The sequence below is a fragment of the Phoxinus phoxinus genome (assembly GCF_949152265.1).
Source record: "Phoxinus phoxinus genome assembly, chromosome: 23".
Lineage (NCBI taxonomy): Eukaryota > Metazoa > Chordata > Actinopteri > Cypriniformes > Leuciscidae > Phoxinus > Phoxinus phoxinus.
The window spans coordinates 9,037,152-9,056,927 of record NC_136898.1 but is presented as its reverse complement, the minus strand read 5'-3'; the positions used below and the strand labels follow the sequence as shown (position 1 = coordinate 9,056,927).

The following is a 19,776-nucleotide window of genomic DNA, read 5'->3' as shown; positions in this document are numbered from 1 at the left end:
GCTGCTAATTACAAATAATCACACAGAGGTTTAGGAAAAATATTTTTATTAATTCATTCCCTTAAAGAAAATGTACACATCACTCCAAACAAAAGCATCCAGAAATCATCCACACTGATGGGAAGATCCACTAACAAAACAGTATTGCATAAACCACTTTAAATGTAACAGACCACTGGGAAAACAAAAAGCAAAATAATAGCACAATAGTGAATTAAGAGAAAAAGAACAAGACATCATTAACACCAACATAAGTTTAACATATCATGGCTACATATGCAACGCACTCGAAACAAACATGAATCTCATCCAGCTCACATAGTTCATTCAGTATCTCCACAGCACACACACATTTGGACAGAGTGCTTCATTTCATTTCATTTACACCAACCTCCTGTGACAAATCACAGAGTGAATCATAAAAGAAAGCGTTTAAACTGCACAAAGAAACCAAACCTGACACTTCAGACACATATTGCTTCTTTTCCACAACTCATCCATAATAACTCACAGCTAGAGTTTGCTGACTTTACCTTTCAGAGCATAAAAAGAATGATAGATAACTCACTCATAGAAAATAAAATATTCTTAGAAACCCCAGAGGGGTCAGTCGAATGTGTATCTCTTATAAAGAGAACGGATAATTCAAAATACCTAGCTGATTTCTTAAAACAATGTTGAGATTTTTTTTTTTTTTAAAGATTCTAGAGATAATAGACTTCATAGAACAATAATAATAGACAGAACCATGCACACACTTCAGGGCAAGTGGACAGGATTCTCTGAATGGCCACCAGATGGTGACACAGTCTGATCTAAAATCAAGGCAGCTTTGCCCTGACTGTACTTTCACTTTATGCACAGACTCTAATGTAAGAAACTATATTATAATACCACAAGAAAACAACCTCTAAACACTACAAAAAGGAAAACCACTTAAAAAAAAAAAAAAAAGTCAAATTTGGTTTTAAATATTTGTAGCAAGCAAATAATTGTCATAAAATAAATACTGAAATAGTTACCTAGAGGTAACAAAGGCTTTGGTTAAGCATTCCCATCGTTCTAATATTAATCCCAGCACTAAATTAAGCCTAAATCAAAGTTAGGCCTTAACATGTGTGAACTAACCATTCCAGCTGAAACGTTCATGTCCAAACTGCTATTTTCTTAATCATAACCCGTGAAATGTTGTGATGCACCTATGAAATGTCAATTCGAAGAACAAAGCTTTAAGAGTGCAATAAAAGAAATGTAAACTTCCTCTAAAGCGTTTGTGTCGTATCTCAGCACAACAGGAGAAATAAAGAGTAAGGAAACAACCAGTCATTAACAAGTTCCACTGCAATGAGCAGAGGGAGGGAAAAACTGTTAACTAAGCAACAGTTACCACAGCAACACCACAACCAATCAGCAAGCCCGAATGTGCAGGAGGAACATTGTCAGACTGATCCAAGTCTATTAACCACCCATGATCAAGTGTCGAGAGTAAACAGTGATGAGGAGGAAAAAGCAACATATGAAAATGAATGGAAAATTAAAAAAAACGAGTCTTTGTAAGGTTTTAAAAACACCTCATTCTGCATAGAAACACTTTGAACAGGCCTGCACAACACTTTCACTTTTTAAAGTCCAGCTGAAGATTCAGCGAGGTGACATTAAACTCATTAGCACAGTGTGTGCGTTTCCGATCCGTTTGAGCTTTGAGCTTCCGCAAGAGTCTGCTTGGAGCTGCGGTTTCTTTTTTGGTCTTTGGGGGACTCCGTTGTCCCCCAAAAAAGGTCTCATTCCACTGGGTTGTTGCTAGCTTTGACCCCGGCTCGCCCGATCTGGAGCCACGGCAGCTTGGCACAGTTTTTGAAGAGCTGCTCAATGGCAATGTGCCGTACATGAAGCTCTGATGAAAGAGAGTCCTTCTCCTGCACAGCTACAGAGAGCTCCTCAAACACACCTGAGGGACAAACACAGAGTGTGTATTAGTTCAAGAATAATGGTAACCTACATTATAAACTTGAAATGTGCATAAGCCGGTCCAATAATAAGGATAGCCAGCTGGCCAGAGTGCAGAACCGTCTCTTACAATTTTTTTTTATAGTTTGCATGATTTTCTTTAAGTTTTTCAGGCATAAAAATGCACGTTTTTAATGTCGTTTATATGTCTATGTGGTGTTTTAATATGCTTCTTCATGGAAAGCATATTTCCTGGACACGGAAAATGACACACCAATCAGTAATGTATGCCATCCTTTTCCAGAAAGTGTTTATGAATTTATGGAGCACCTTGTATAATTAGATAATTCGTCCCCTTGGAATTATAAGGTTCTATCTGACATTTTTGTCAAAATTGAGTTATTCACATATTCTTATTCTGTGACCACTTATTTACATTATGCGATGTTGTTTTTTAAGTTGTGTACATTTTGGAACTTTTTATTTAGAAAATAAAAAGGTTCTTTCTACACAGTCGAATGGAATGCAAAAACTTTAAAGCTCAATATCTCAAAACCAGTCAGAATGCAGATAGAACCTTATAATTCCAAGGGGATGAATTCGCAATAATAGAAGTAAATTCAGCAATTTTTATTTGGAAAGAATTTTTTTTAAAGTAACATTTTATCTTTTTATTAATTTATAGGAAATAAAAGTGAAAATATAAATAAAATAAAAAAATTAAAAAGAAAAGAAAATAATGACAATGAATTAATGTAAAAAATAATAATAATGAAATGTGAAAGTAAATAATGACATGTAAAAGTCAATAAACAAACAAACAAACAAACTAGATGTTGAGTGTTGGGGCTAGAAAAACTGTTGGCAGGATCAGTGCAAACTGGGCAGGAGGAAAGCTATACTGTTGAGCCTTGACAAGATGAATAAATTATCTACCATAATTTTTAGTTGTTGTGACATACCATATTTTGCAAAGGCAATATGGTTGATCACAAATTCAGTATGCATTTAGGTTAAATGGAGTAGTTCACCCCAAAAATGAAAACTGTCATATTTTTCTTATTTTGGTTGAGCTTTGGGTTTGAAGATCAAACTCACGTTGTATCTGTAACAGCAGCTGCTCGTTCAGCTGGTGAAGCTCCTCCACACTCATCGGCACCACTGAAACAGAAAGACATACAATAAAGTGGGTATGAAAATCATTCTCTCGCAATCTTTAAAAAAAAAAAAAAAACTGACAAACAACTCCTTTCACAGCTGAAGGCAGATGACTTCATAACAGTCCTTGAGAAGCATTCGAATCAGATGTGCGGCTCTGAAAAGCATGTGCTGTGACCCTGATGACATATCTGTTTTTAACTGAAGCCATTTCTTTGGGTGAGATAAAAAGGAGACAAACATTGAAGAACGGAGAGAGAAATCAAGGTCTGTGACCTCGGCTCTTTATTGGCGTTTTGTGGACTGTATTGACGGGAAAGATGCAGAGATACAAAGCGTCAGATAAAAGCCTAATGGTGAGGATATCGATTTCTCTCCTTCACCCTTCACTTTGTTTAAGACGTTACAGAGAGAATTTAAGTGAGCCCAAAACTATTCACTATGTTGCTTGATTTTGTAATGCCAACAAACCCATAGCAAATGCACTACTATTTGATCAAAAACAGTAATATTGTGAAATGTTATTACAGTTTAAAGTAACTTTTTTTATTTGAATATATTTTCAAATTAAATGTATTCCTGTGATGGCAAAGCTGAATTTTCAGCATCATTACTCCAGTCATCAGTGTCACATGATCCTTCAGTTATCATTCTAATATGATGATATGGTGAACAAGAGGCATTTTCTTATAATTGTTAAAAACAATTTTGCTTCTTAATATTTTTGTCACAACCATGATAATTTTTTTAAAGGAATTCTTTGATGAATAGAATATTTAAAAAAAACTCAATTCATTTGAAATAGAAATGTTCTGCAGCATCTTTACTGTAATTTTAGATCAATTTAACACATCCTTGCTAAAACAAAATGTGTTTCTCGTTTGAATCTCATTTGAACGATAGCGTAGATCATAAATACTCACGTTCTTCTCGACTGTGTCCTTTGTGTCTCCTCTGTCTGGCTGTGTCTCTCTGCTCTCGGTTCTGCTGTTCTCCAGCCCATAATCCCTGGCGTGGGCCCTGCAGCAGGTCGAGGCCGAGCTCCTCTGCAGAGTGGCAGTCCAGCATGGATTTCCCATACTCCGAAACAGCCATTGACGCGTCGTCCGCCCATCGCGGTGCATAGCGGGGAACTTGAGCATCCGACTGGGGCACGAGCTTTCTACCGCCCTGCTGGGAGTGACACAGAATCTGTTTGGCCCCCCAGCGCCCAGGTGTCTCAGCGGTTAAGGAGTCTCTGTTCTGGGTGTACTGTATAATGCGGTTGATCCGGTGGCTAAGAGCCCGTTTCACGCCCTCGTATGCGCTGTGAGAGGCCTTGGCACGGGAGAGCTTCTGATTGGCGATGAGATGGTACTTTTCGAAGCAGTCCCTATGCCCACGTAGAGACTTGGAGTGCAGCAGGGTGGCGCTGGATATACCTAGTATAAAACACAAAGGAGGACACACTTAGATATTTCAATTCACTGCTTGTCATGGGCTAAACATAGCATATAAAAATGCTTATCAGGTGTATATGATGGGCCTCTCTGAATATAAAGTCACATGACAACAACTGTGCCCATTTTGCTAGATTAAAAGAAGTACACATCTTATCGCCCTTCAAACACTGTAAAACTCACAAGCTTGAAACAGATGCATCTATACTTCTTTGAGCAAATCAGCACCTGAAAACATCACTTCCTGTTTTAGGTCCTCGATCAGCAGAGTAAAAACACACTTCTGCCTAAAACTTAAAGTAGGCCAAGAACAAATAAAACACAGAGGCACAGAACGAGTGCTGCTGGGCGCCTTTGTGTCGGTTTTGCGTTAGGATGTGCCATTTGTGTCAGAGCTTAGTTTTGTTCAAACATGTTTTGAGTTGTAATCATGTCAGCAGAGACTGTTGTGGGATGCACAAAGACAGACGCACACTCATTTGCTTTTAAAAAGAAAAGCTGAAAATTCTGCCATTATTTAGGCTCCTCTCTCTTATGTTTACATTCTTTAAAATATCATCTTTTATGTTCCCAAGAAAGTCATTTAAGTTTGGAACGACATGAGGGTAAGTAAATGACGACCAAATTTTCATTTTTGGCTGAACTATCCCTTTAAGAATAAACCGATATGAAGCAGCATTAAACAGTGGATTAGTCATACTCATAACCGGTGGTTTCATTTGCTTCAAGGTGACTGTAAGCTGAGGAGCCCTCACCACACACGGTTCCAGTAATGTCTGCGCACAATGTACCACTAAACTCAAGACTTTGGGTGTCTTGCTTTAGCTTGACTCACTGTGCTTTTCTTAAGCAGAGCAGCTCACAGCTGAGAGGAGGCAAAAGCCAAATTCATTCACCGTCTTACAATAAACCAATTTCCTGCACTTCACAGCGAAGTCTGAATAACAGGAAAGAACACTGTAGAGTGCGATTATAAATAGAGGTACTGAAGGTTAGAACACACACACACACACACGACTGGCTCTGACAGAAAACATGATCGCCATAAGCCAGGACAAGCCAAAAATCATTACTGCGGGAATCATGAGCCTAGCAAACAAGCCCCTGAAAAAGTATGTGATGCATACGATCTTAAATGCAACTTTCATATTTAATTTCCTCTATCATCATCACTGACTGATACTGATGTGTGTGTATGTATGTATGTATGTATGTATGTATGCGTGTATGTATGTATGCGTGTATGTGTGTATGCATGTATGCGTGTGTGTGTGTGTTTGTGTGTGTGTGTGCATCACACACAATAATAAATATTATAATATTAATATTATCATTCTTTTCTATAAACAACAACAAAAGCATATTTTAATAAAAAATAAAATAAAAAGTAACTCCATGACAGCTATACATTCATAAATACTTGCTGGGAAAAACGAAAGTGATGCTCGCCTCAGCAAGAACCTCTAAAAAAGGCATGCAGTCAAAAACAAAATCTGTGTCAACTTGCAAATAACTGATTTCCATGAAAGCAGACAGAGAAGAAGTGTTCTGAATCAAACCCTTTAGTGATGAAATACTCAATGGTGCTTGTGTAATACTCTGGCCTCAACAACAACACCAACAACAACAACAACAACAAGCAAGAGGCTCTCAATAAGAACAACAAGAAAGGGAGATTGAGACAAGAGAAAAGAAAGGAGGCCTTGTAATCCGTGTTACTACTTAGAAACAGCACCAACGAGATTAGCCGATTACCAAGGGTGAAGTCTAAGGTGGGGGTCGCTGTCATGGAAACGGTAATCTTATCAAGTGCAAACTGTCATTCGACTTTTCATTGTTCCATTAAATCACCATTTCACTCAGTTATCCCTCACTTTAGAGAAACAGAGCATTCAATTAAATCATAAACAACCTTCAAATACACCATGTCTCCCCAATCCAATGTACAGTTATAACTGTTCTCGTTCAGTAGTTTCAAAGACAATGATTGTGCACTGCAAACAAATGACAAATGTGTTCTCAATCTGCACGTCATTCATATATTAAGAAATGTTTCAATTCTTTAAATGAAATGATTCAGCCTGTTCTTCCTGTCTCATGCGAGTTAATTCACAATCATGTGGGCTGCTTCTGCTTTATGAAGAAAGGACACTGGATCCTTGACATACTTCAGTATGTGTGTGTGTTGTGTATGCAGGGAATGGGCACGTGGGGTCATAGTGAAACCGCCATGCCCAAAACAGCACCTCGTGGTCAAAACTGGAGCGTGGTCAACAGCTGCAGTGATTGACATGGAGGCGTGATGTCACCCACAACAGAACAAATATAGCTGTTCATAAATCATATATACTGCTCCTACAGAAGCAATCAACCAATACAGACCAGAGTAAAATATATCCCTTGGATTAGGATTAAAAAGCTCTTCAAGGCACGAGTAGAACCATAAAAGCAGGGATGCTGAAAATGCAGAATCCAGTAATAAATGGAATCTACAGTATAATGTCACGGAATTAGGCAAATTAAAGGTACAATATGTACAAATTTTGTAATAAAATATTCAAAAATCACTTGCACAGTGTGACATATTTCCTGCAGTTGTGTACTTACAATATCCCAAAAGTTTTTTAAGTCCAATTTGAAATAATGTGCCGTCCCGTAATCGCTGTTCACTTGTCGCCTGTCAATGACGTAATATCCACGTTATCCCTGGTTTCCGCTCGTACTGCCATGGTAACCATGGTGACAGACGTGGACAACTGCGTTACGTCTAGCGGCATGCTCACGCTGTTGTGGCAAGCAGACTTTGGGACAAAAGGAGAACTAAAACGAGGATCAACATCAGCGTGGCGTTTTCGAGATGCCGAGAGCTAGCGTCCGCGACTAACTTCGACTTGACAGAGATGCATGTACTTTATTAGACAGGTGAGCAAATGAACATAAAACTAATAAATGTTATTTAGTTCAACATGATGAAATGTTAGAATATGATCTGTTTGTTATTCTAATGTTGATCTAGCTTACTGCTAGTCTCATACAGACAAAGTTACACATAGTATAACATTATAACTTTCAACACACTCAAATGCAGTTTAGTGTGATAGTGTAGAGAAAGTGAAACAGCGCTGCGTTACCTCACAAGCTTCATTCGTCTAATAAACTGACCTGTGAGTATTAATTCAGCACTTGCGGGGAAGTTAGTTCGGTAGAATGAAATGTCCTCATTATTGTCTCTCATTAAAGGTAGGGTTGGTAATCCTGTTCAGAAACATTTTTTTTTATACTGGGTGAAATGGTCCTTCCATTCTGATAGTAGTCAATACATTATGTGTTCAGAAAAAGGAATGAAAAATATCTGACCTCTGTAGCAGCTGTAGGACATTAAAAACTCTGACCAATCACTGCCATTCGGTGCGAATGTAAAGAACCAATCAGATGCCTTCATGTCTCGTGCCCGAGCACCACTGCGTGCACAGCAGTGATGCGCGGGTCAATGTATAAACAACCCGCACCCGACCGACATTTTGTTTTCAACTAACCGCCCGCTTAGACGGAGGAACTAGGGGTGCGCATTTTTCAGAATGCTGTATGATATAGCCTAGTGTTTTGTAATAAAGGCTTGATTTATTCATTTATTTCGTTTCATTTTCTTAACAGTTAAGATGCTGCATGTTTATCCAGTCTAATCGACTTGTGCGTCTCTCCCCGGACTTTCCCAACAAAAATCCCGCCCCCTCTCAGCAAATAGGCTACATAAAACTGACATTACTGAGCTATATGCGTTTAAAAGTAGCCTATTAAAATGGCACAATGGCACTGCTCAGTTCAACGCGTTGGGAAATCGGGCATTTTGTCCCGCGTCAGCTTTTATTCAAAAGTTAATAACGCGCTCAACATTCAAAAGGTAAATAAGGATTTCCCACTTTCATCTGCAGACTGAGCTCGTGCGTCATCCTCGCGCATTCAGCCAATAAAGTGTAGACCTATGTATTTCATAGAACATTGTGTCTAGTACTATATAAATTACAAAGGTAAACGACCCGACCGACCGCAACACGAATATCATTAAAAATATTTTTGGATGACTCGTAACCGCGGGCGCAGGCACCCGCTCATTTTGGATCAACCCGCGCATCACTGGTAGGTACATACAGCTGACTCCAAATGTGGATGCGCGTTCATGTTTGTGGGGGGGCGTAGCTTTGGACGGAGCACTGACAGGAGGGGGCGGAGCTTAGAAGAGGTGCCACTTTCAAATCTGGCTAGCTCTCCAACATTACCTACTCTAGCTTTAACAATCGCGCCCTGCTTCATTTCATGAAGAAATTGGGACAGAAACATATTACTATTGTACAGTAGAATGTACTAATGTAATAATGTGATACTAATAAAAAAATAAAACATGTTTTAATAAACAGTAAACCTTTTTTGTGCAACAGTGTTTGCTTGCCAAAAAAAAAGTATGCCTTTATTTAATTATCATTATTTTGACAATAAATGTTGATTAAATATGTTTCAAGAATGAAATTCATAAGACATCCATTTTTATTACTAAAATGTAAAACTGAATCCATAAAAATGTAAACTGAAAAAGGAATTTGGGAAAAAATAAAACTGATTTCATAAGCCCTACATAAAAGCCTGTTCATGCAATAAACATTAAAACAAAAAAAAGGAATTACAATGTACAGCGTTTGCTTTTACATAAAAGACAAAGAACACAAAGGTTGAGTATAATAGCGAACTGAACACTGATAAATTGTTTTAGGGAAGTAGACCACGCAGCATACAAACATTGAAAACAAGAACAGTGTAAAACATTTCCCATGTGCATATCCTGGAATAAACCTGCTGTGAGGCAATTTATGAAGGTAATACTGTCATCCTACATTACCTATGAGGATGTGTTTTCCCTAATGCCTCCATTTCAAAGGGCAGAAATATTGCTGAAAGCCTCCGATTACTATGGGGCATGGAGAAGCATTACTTAAATGGAAAGCTTGCCGAGCAAGAAAAGCGCAGTCAGCAAATCAGCTCATCCACCACTGCATGTAACTTTAGTGTCAAGAGGTCAAACTAGTGTACTATCTTACATCCATCAGTTAGGATAGTCAATATACATATGTGAGCACAGGAAAAACTAGAAACATCGAGCACACAAGTGCAAGCAAACAAACGACACGCGTTGAGTTTCAGCTTTGTATCTGTGCTGTGATCCAAGTGTCTGGAATATTCAGTTATCCAGCCATTCACTGGGCTGATGTACGCAAGCTCACATTCCACTGCTCTTACGTAAGAGGATGAGAGAGACGGCCTGTGTCTGCTACGGGGAAACTCTTAGTCCTGAGTGAGTGTGCTCGGCAGAGCAAGAAACCAGCCAGCCATCAAGGTCTTTCAGGGCCAGTGGAAAAGAAGAGCGGGCAGAGTCTGACACTACAGTGTGATGAGAATAAAACCATTAAATAGAATGGCCTTGAAAAAACAAAGACGAACATGATACCTTAAATCTTGCAGTTTGGCGAGGAGAGGTGCGTTACTACTTGTCTACACAATCCGACAATAGACTTGGTGAGGGGGGAAAAAATCCCATAGACTCTCATTAACGGCGGGACCAGAGCCTGATCTAAGGACAAGAATATCAGAGAGTTGGGACAAAGACTTGTATAGAAAGACGGTACACTCATATGACTATGAATGGGAGAAAGTGCAATGTGCGATATGGTGGAATACATCTCGCCTTCTAAATAAAAGAGCTAACTGCGCCAATTGATAAAGTAATTGCATCACGGCTGCCGTTAGAAGCTTGCTATAGAGACAGTCAGTGTTCTGCGCATTGGCTGGTCAAGCCTAAAAAAAAAAAAGTTTTTGTCATGATTTGAGCGTTTGGAAACAAAATTTCTGAGACAGTTGTTGTCAAATATCACTGGCGATTTCAAATATGAATTTATTCGTGAGCTTGGTGAACAGCTTTGGAGAATTTTATGTTTCCCCATTCAAAGAGATATGAGCCGTACATGCATGACTGAAATAGCTCCCGAGAGGAGTTTCAAAGATGGCTGCCGACGCTGAGTAAAATGACTTGCCTTAAAGGGACTTTGGTTGGGATCTTAGGCTCCTTTGACCCCTAGCAACCACCCAGAACACACTAGCATCATGGCAACGAGTTTTGCATAAGGAAGCAGCATTAGAAATCATATTCTATAATATTTCCATCTGTCAGAGGCAATTCTCCGTCTCTGAAACATACAAGCTAAAATTACAGAATACAGAAATTAATACTTTAATTCAACAAAAAAGCATTAAATTGATCAAAAATAACAGTAAAGTAATTTATAATCATACAAAAATATATATATTTCAGTTATATGCTGTTCTTTTGAACATTCTATTCATCAAAGAATCCTGAACAAATGATCACAGTTTCCACAAAAATATTAAACTATTTTCAACAAATGTTTCTTGAGCACCAAATCATCATATTAGAATGATTTCTGAAAGATCATGTGACACTGAAGACTGGAGTAATGATGCTGAAAATTCAGCTTTGCCATCACAGAAATAAATTAGCCTACATTTTTAAAAAAATTTACGACCGGTATGTTACTGTTTTTATTGCATCAAATAAATGCAGCCTTGGTGAGCTTTCGAAAATAATCATACCATCGCACCAGTTTTTATTAATTGTGTAATAAAACAATATACCTCTAGAACTAAAGCAAAATACACAAGGAACACTTCATATCATGCAAAAACGGCATACACTGTCACTGTAATACAAGGCAAGCAACTGATGTTAAAAAGTCAAACTCGCATGAAACATTTCCCAAGCTATACCATCAGCTCTAGAGAGCATGAATCAAAGTGCTATTAAAATAAGTAATCTGGCTGCCGCAGTTATTTCTTACATAAGAGAAGATGCAGCTCTACAGGCATCCATTTTCAAACAATACAAGACCCTTGTACATATATCCAAACATTCTGTTCTGCAATCTCCGCCATTCTTTCTTTATGTTATGTGCATTTCTTCCAACAAGCATTTCAGCTAAAAACTAACCACTCTCAAATCTTTCAGCTTCTTTGAGTGCTGGAGGACATGTTTAACAGCAAAGGACTTCCTGTTTGCATGTTCTCAATATGAATGCGCAGATGATGTAAGATATTGGTCACCATATCGGTATCGGCCAATACATGTTCATTTTCAATGTTATTGTCTCGATTAGAAAATTTGTCCGATGTATTAAAGCCGATAAATAATTTATTATTTCCTTCAGATGAGAGGCTACATAAAATTATGAGAACACTACGGTAAAAGAATGTTGTGAATTCTAAGTTAGCCCATGTTTTAGTGCGTTGTCACGGGATAAGGGCATCCACAACAGAGTTACACCTTCATGACTAGCACAGTTAAGTTTGCTTGTGTTAAGTTTGGTGTGGTGCCGAATTCTATTCAATTTTTAAACTAGAATTAATTTTAAAACTTGAACTGGTTCAAACTAGGCTACTGTACTGCATATGTTTGGTTAATGTAGAAGTGCTTAGGACATGGCTTTTAAATGGTGAGACTTATTTTTCTAATCAGGCTCTTAAAAATTACATAAAATTTGGATTTAGATTTATCGGCCAATATATCGGTTATCAACTTTCAAATATAAAGAATTATCGGTACTGGCAAAAATGTTCAAATCTGTGCACAGATATAACTGTTATAATATAACTGTTTGTGTCGTCATATCTTTCTCTCTGTGCTTGGAGAACCAGCTCTGAGGAAACAGAAAAGCAGAACTGCACAGCATGTGCGACATGTTAAAAATAGCCACTGAGAAGTTCCTCTTCTTCAGCTACATACAAAACATTTCAACCAAATTAAAATTACCCCAAATTTGTAGTTGGGCTGTCTAAAGAAAAATAGAGGAGGACAAATGAATACGTAGGAAAAAAAATGCGTGGGTGAAGAACGAACAAGTTTGGTTACTTCGGAAGCCAGGATGTTTTTTTTGAGGGTACGCAGGTGTGCGAGCAGGTGTGGGCAAATAAGCATTCAGGTCTAAACATGCACAGTCAGCTTGTGCTTGTTTACCCACGCCGGGAATGTTGGAGAGTATTGTTAGTGGGAAGAGAATGCAACTCGGTGGCAAAGAGCCAATCAGAATAGGAATAACCTGTGAGTACTGTCAGGCCTGTCAGTGCCCTCTCATGGGTCCACGAGTGCTGTTGTGCAACAGTCTGCCATTCTGTGGTGAATCACTCATGACATACCGCTGCTTGCAGCTCACCATCATGGCTGGGTGATTGTGGGCTGCCTGGCCAGATCACTCATGCACTCTTCTGTTAAATATTCAAGAGCGGTAACCTTCTATCGCAGGCATGAATATTCAGTGTGTCTAATTCGTGAGCTCGGTGCTGTGAGTGGACCCAGCCCTTCGACGGAGACACAGATGATTTCTTCTCCAGCTCAAACCCAGACGCTTCATAAACTGGGATTATGCATGTCACAGATAAGCAGATAAATCACAGAAAAGCGTTTGCAAAAATAACAGCCTGTCGGAATGATCCCTAATTTTTGAGATGGTTGGTCTGGATTGAAAATGCATTGCAGTTGAAATCTCAGCTTTGCTGAAATTTCAAGGTAGAAGAATACAAAAATAAACAGAATAAATAGAGGAAGGGAGGTACAAAAAAAAGACTGATGATGATGTTTATTTTTCAAGTGACATCCTCAGGAGACATTGTTAGTACACCACACTGTGTTACACAATACAACAAGGCTTCCAGCAGACAAACACCTGACATTACAAATGCAAGGGTCATTATGCATAGTTCCCAGGTATGTAATAGAATCCACTAGTCATGCTTTGAAACCCTGACCTAGATTTGGCCATTGACTCCACACAACCACAGAATGAACGTACAGGCCTTTACTGGCAGGACGTGACACATTGAATCAATGCTAGAGATACACTAGAGATGCATAGAGAAAATTCTGGCCGATACCTATACAACTATCATTTTAATGTAATAGTTGATAACCAATAGTTATCATATTTTAACTAGGGTTTACACGGTACCAGAAATGTTCAATACCAGTAAAATTACACAGTTCTCAGTATATATTTCAGTACTAGAGCAAAAACTGTTGAATTAAGAACTTTTTAAAAATGTGTCCCATTTTGTCTCGTCTGTTGGTAAGCAATCATTGCAGGTTTTTTATTCAATCGCTCATATAAATAGAAGAGCACGAAGGGTTGTCAATCTCTAAAGTCCAAGCTCACTGAATTCTGTGCTCTCGTGAAAAATTCCATTATATACAAAAAAAAGCTGTCTTAATTGTACAATAAATCTTTACACCGTGTTGGTTAAAATCAAAGGATTCATGAGCATTTGGCTCGCGTTGAACTAAACAAATTTTTTTTAGCGGTGTTATAGGCTGACTAACTTTCTTTCTGACTAGTATATCTGATAGGCCACTGGGTTCATGCGCTCAACAGATTGTGATTGGCTACAAATGCTTGTAAAAACACGCTATAAATAGAAACCTTTGGCGCTAAGAGAGCAGTGAGCACACAAACAAACAAACAAACATGAATGAGAACGTTTCAAAGCATTCCGTCTATTCACTTGCAAAACTTTTGCGTTCTCTCACAAAACTATAGATGGAAATAATATGAGGTGGGAGGAAAAACTATATTTCAGTGGTTTTGTGAGCAAATACAAAGTTTCTCAGAGGAATATAATACTTTTTTGGGGGCAAATGCAATACTGAAACCATTTTTCTTCCCATCTCCTATTTTTTCCATCACCATGTCATGTCCTCTTAGGCACAAACCTGGGAATCCTTTCCTACAAATGAAAACATTCCTGTTTAGAGATTTAGTCCCAACTCCCAACTGTGAAACCTGATAATCATGCAAGTAACTGAAACTGATGCTAGACCAGCAAGATTAATTGGTCATTGCAATATCATCACAGAAGTACTGGGATAAAAGTTTATAGTTTGGATATAAATACTCTATGGTAGAGATCAAAATAATCTTTTGAAAGTAACTTGGCACTTGGCACATAACGTTTGCATCATTACGCTACCAGGTGGCGACAAGTGACTGTTAAAAATGTAATGTCATTAAATTATAAATTCAAGAGATTCGTTTAAAATTCGCTCGATAATTCATCCAGTAATTTAAAAAGTGTAATATTTAAAAGTGAGTCATTGAATTATTCATTCAAACCATTTATTAAAATAATTGATTTAGATTAATTAAACATTTGAAAGACTGCAGCGATTAACATTTTGTCAAAACCTCAAGTCAATTACATGTTATTTTGTTTAGTTGTCTGTTCAGAATCGTGAAAATTATTCTCAATTTCTCCAGAATTGTGCAGCTCTAACTGACACCACATAAAAAAGCCACAAAGCAGCAAAATTAGCAATGAAAAAAAATCATAATCATCAAATAAATTGTTTTAACAGCAAAAATGTACTTCATCACATTATTACACAAGAGTATGGAAAATGGACATTCATTTTGAGTTTTCTAAAGATTACATTTAACAATTTTTAAGTGAGTGAGTAAGTACAACATCAATTTAAAACAATTAAATTGCACAATTAAACATCCAATCCTGACCTATACAGACAAAAATACAGACAAAACCAGATATGGTATTGATATATTAAGCATCTCAAAACAAAATGACACTTTACCTTCTGATTAATGTCTAATCATGCTCCCAAACCTCACAATTCTCATCTAGAATTAAAAACTTCCTGTTTAGCAATTCCTTCATAACTGAAACCTGAGAATCATATTACAGAAACGGCAGAAAATTCCAAACAAAGGCACGCAATTCCAGAGAAAATTATTTAGATCCTGCCATGACGATGTAGGCCTACTACTATTTGAAACACTAAGTGCTCTTTTGGGGAAGGTTCAGAGCAAAAAATGACAGCTGCAGAGAACAAAAGTGCCACTCCAATGAGGCCCCTCAGGAAACACTAGTCAACCCTTAATAAGCTGAACGTTAATTAGATGCCAAAGTGGCACTTCAAACGCTCCAGTTCACTTTTTTGAGCAGCACACGAAGCGGCGGAACAAAAGGCTCGCTAATACGTGAATGAGGGGGATATGCATGCGTGGATGAAGTTTTACTCAATTATAATTCGCATAATCTGACCCAGAACTTGCCAGTTGAGGACATTAAAATGCCTTTACCAAAAACTATTCTTACCCTCAATGCTCAGTTCAAAGCACACATGGCAGAAGGAAAGCGTTCCTGTGTCCGTTTCTAGTTTACAGATGCTGCAGATGTTGTCATCGTTCAGGTCTATGTTCACAAAGTGCTCCTCTTCCTCCATGATGCCTCTGCAAAGCAAACAGAACAAAAACAGTTATTCAATCAGTTTAATCTCACTTTAGTGCCTTTCGGGATTGATGCATAATATATGCTGTGGACAATCTCCACTAGTCAGGTCCCTTAATTGTAAAAATTTGCTCCTCACATTCAGGTCTCAGGAACAGGCCAACAGATGGACAAGAATGAAGATAAAAAAAATTTGTCCCATATAAACATAACGCAATATCAAGATAAGGTAAAAGAAACTCACACACACAGACGCAATCATATTAACAAGACAGATAAAGCAAACATTCAGAACACAGCAGGCGTTGGAAGTCACTGTGCTTCTGCAATTTATTATCAGTTTTACAACAGTCTCTTTCATGGGAGCCACTTGGATTCTTGTGAAGCCAAAGGACTCTAGTGTTCAGTGTTTACACACAACTAAATTACCTTTGCTCAAGCTTTACATAAAGCTCCCTTCCAGAATGTCACCGCCTGTTGAGTGGACAAATTTGGTTACAATCTGGAGATAATCATGACTCTGTCTGACTGTCCATCACAGCCAACCCACTGTCATACTATTTCATAATTATACTGTAAACACAATTCCAAAATATATATATATATATATATATATATATATACACACACACACACACCACTCTTTTTATTCAATGATATTTCCAGTCCTCTGTGATTATTGAATAAAGATTCTTAAAAATCCATTTTGTTTTATTGAAAATAAATACAGTAATATTTTCCAATTTAATATTTTAGAGGATTAACATGGCATATAACTAGAACAATTACATTTACTATAGACATTTCTTTGACTTTTAGTATTTAATTAGCCTACTTCCCATGACTTTTCCCAAGGGTTTACAGTTCTCTGGTATTTTCCCTTACTTTGGCAAGCCTACAACAAATGTATCATTTTTTCAACAGGTCCAAACAAGCTAAAAGATCTCTTTTTGAACATTGTTTCCTTAGATCAAAAGTCTTTCTAGTCCTTTGTTTATACCACAGACAGATGAAACAGAACAGTTCAAAGCTGTGTCAAGCGTGGGATCATGTTGAACTTCATCTGATTATGAAAGTTTTTAAACTCCATAACCTAAGAACAAGACACTGTGGTTGTGTCTCAAAACCTAATGTGCTGCCTAGTCAGCTCAAAAGTGCTGCACGTGTCAATAATGGCCACAATTGTTGCCAGCATACTAAGAGACACAGACTTGTGGGATTGTTTACTTTAGGTAATTTTTTCAAATTGCACAAAATTGATTAAAACATTTTGTGAATATTTGTTGATAAGTCTGTCGTATAGCTGCACGTGAACGTTATAAATGTAACGTTAGATGAAAACCAGAAGACAAATGGACCAAATCAAACCAAAACTTAATGTGTAGAATTGACATTTAAATCAACAAAAAGCTATCAATATATTTCATATGGATTTCATACCAGTTTAAAATATAAAAGGTAACTTTATATGGCGACAAACAGCATCATTACCATTTTAGTTTAAAGTGAACATAAGTTAACCCAACACTAACAAAGCTTGAGGATTTCTACTACTTAAAGACACATATTTTGATATACCTGTAGACAAAACCACTTATTAACACAACACTATATGACAAAAGACTTTAAATACAGTTTTAAAGACATTCTGCGTTGGAATATAACGCTAACGTTACCTCTCTAGACGAAACACCAGCATAGACCGTTATCTAGCGGCGTATCTATTTCTCATTAAAAATCCCCTGAAAACGTCACATTCTCGAAAAACAGACGATATCTACAGAACATATCGACGTTTATTACCTTAATAGTTACGTTGTCAAACGAGATTTCAAGACAATCCAGGCTGACCTTAGAGGTAAGCCACGCTGTTACAGCGGCGGGTGTTGTTATTGAAGCAAACGGCAAGCAGCTACAAGTACAGCAACGACAAAGAAAGAATGCTCTAACAGACGCGACTCTAGCCACTCTAGTGGAACCCCAATGTTCGATCACGTGCTGTGCATTCACGCCTCTGATTGGTTCTGTTATTTTGTTTGCTCTTTACACGCTGAGACGCTGTTAGCAATACCAAACTAAGTCTCTTTCAAGGATATCTAGTCTTTGGCTATACGTACTGTTATTTTACTATTACTGTACTACCGTTACTCTACTACAGTACTACTACTCTGGTACTAGCCTACTACTCTCCTACTCTGGTTCTACTCCGTCCACTAAAGCAGAGTGGAAAGACTAGACTAGTCATTACGTTCACCATGTAGAGGTTGGGTGGGTGAGGGTAACATTTCAGATTCATTACTTTTACGAGGGGTTACAATATTTTGCTGCACATTATCGACTTTTGGTATTTGTTAATTACTTACAAACATACAAACGCAGGTGAATTAAGAGTGAGTTGCTGCTCAATATAAATAAGATAAAAAAGAAAGCACATATAATTTAAATAGCTAGTAGGACTTAAATATTATACAATGTATGGCATTCAAATAGTGCTGCTATTTATTATATAAATATTACACTTGAGTTTGCAAGTAATGCGAAGAGAGCGTGGATGGGAAATCTCAGTGGCTACGCTCCACTTTTACGTTGTTTCAAAGCGGCTTAGTGTGTTTTTTTTTGGCAAATTTTATGCTCTAGTTTCTTTTACAAACTATTTTTGTTGGGCAAAAATATACGAACCGTCCACTTTTTGACTGAAACGTAAATTTATCAAAATTATTAGTTGTTTTAGAACTTTAATAAATCAGTAGGCCTATAACATTATGACATTCATTTTATAGCCTAATATAAATGCCCTGTAGCCCACTTGTCTAGCTTCGAGGCTGCGTTTTTTATTTTATTTTATTTATCAAAATTTACCACAGAAGAACAATCACATCGCCTCGAGCATTTTCTCACTAGGGGAATTCCAGAAGGGAATTTCTCTTCACAACACGTCAAAGCAACTCGCATCTATTGCTTTCGATTCTCCGTTCCGACCACCATCCTTCCACTGTAGTGAAGTTACATCCTTATATAACTGAAATGGCACTAGAAACCAGCGCTACATGTGCCTTTGTGAATGCCTAATCAAGACAGTTATTCTGCTGAGGATCCCATTATCGTCACTCTATTCTGCATTGATATAAAAAGAAATGGCTTCTGCTTTCATCATGTGCCAGTTTATGGGCCCTCATTTGGCACTCAGCATCTGTGTCATCTTCATAGACAGATTGTCTGTGTGTGTTCATGCCAAAATCCCCCCTTGCATTCAGATTCTCTGTCCATGGGCATAACTGTCTTTAATAGAGTCATTCTGGCAAAAGATCGGAATAATACAGATATTAGAAACACATTTCAAATATAGAGACTCTTTTCATTGATAAACATGCAGGGAAATACTACACAACCATGTAGCCACATCCTAATCTCTCACAATTTTGATTGAGGTACTCACTTCTTAAAGGGATAGTTCACCCAAAAAAAATAAATTCTGTCATCATTTACTCACCCTCATGTTGTTCCAAACCTGTAATTTATTTCTTCTACTGAACACAAACGACGATATATTGAAGAATATGGGTAACCAAACAGTTGATGTATCTCATTAACTTCCATAGTATGAAAAAATAAAATACTATGGGGCCAAGTCAATGGGTACCATCAACTGTTCGGTTACCCATATTCTTCAATATATCTTATTTTGTGTTCAGCAGAAGAAAGAAATGCATGCAAGTTTGAAACAACTTAAATTATGACAGAATATACATTTTTGGGTGAACTGTCCCTTTAATTGTCTTTGTTGGTTTAGTAATAATAAAAAGGTGACACTGAAGCAATGTGAAATTTTTATTTATTTATTGGTAATGCTGCTGATAAGGTTTAATCTGCTTTCCCCTGC

General features: G+C 37.6%; 1 protein-coding gene across 3 annotated transcripts; it reads right to left on the bottom strand.

Annotated features, from left to right (window-relative positions):
* Positions 1–29: 29 nt before the first annotated feature.
* Positions 30–17,900, bottom strand: cUnh21orf91 (chromosome Un C21orf91 homolog). Of its 3 annotated transcripts, none has more exons than XM_079599628.1 (6): positions 17,700–17,843; positions 16,326–16,370; positions 15,765–15,898; positions 4,029–4,526; positions 3,046–3,108; positions 30–1,948 (listed from the first exon to the last, which is right to left on the bottom strand). In XM_079599628.1, exons 3-6 carry the CDS (start codon positions 15,889–15,891, stop codon positions 1,782–1,784), a joined length of 855 nt encoding a protein of 284 aa, XP_079455754.1. In that variant the 5' UTR covers positions 15,892–15,898; positions 16,326–16,370; positions 17,700–17,843; the 3' UTR covers positions 30–1,781. The 3 variants fall into 3 exon arrangements, with proteins under 3 accessions (XP_079455754.1, XP_079455755.1, XP_079455753.1); XM_079599629.1 differs by having other exon boundaries at positions 17,573–17,790; XM_079599627.1 differs by lacking the exon at positions 16,326–16,370 and having other exon boundaries at positions 17,700–17,900.
* Between the last annotated feature and the right edge of the window lie 1,876 nt (positions 17,901–19,776).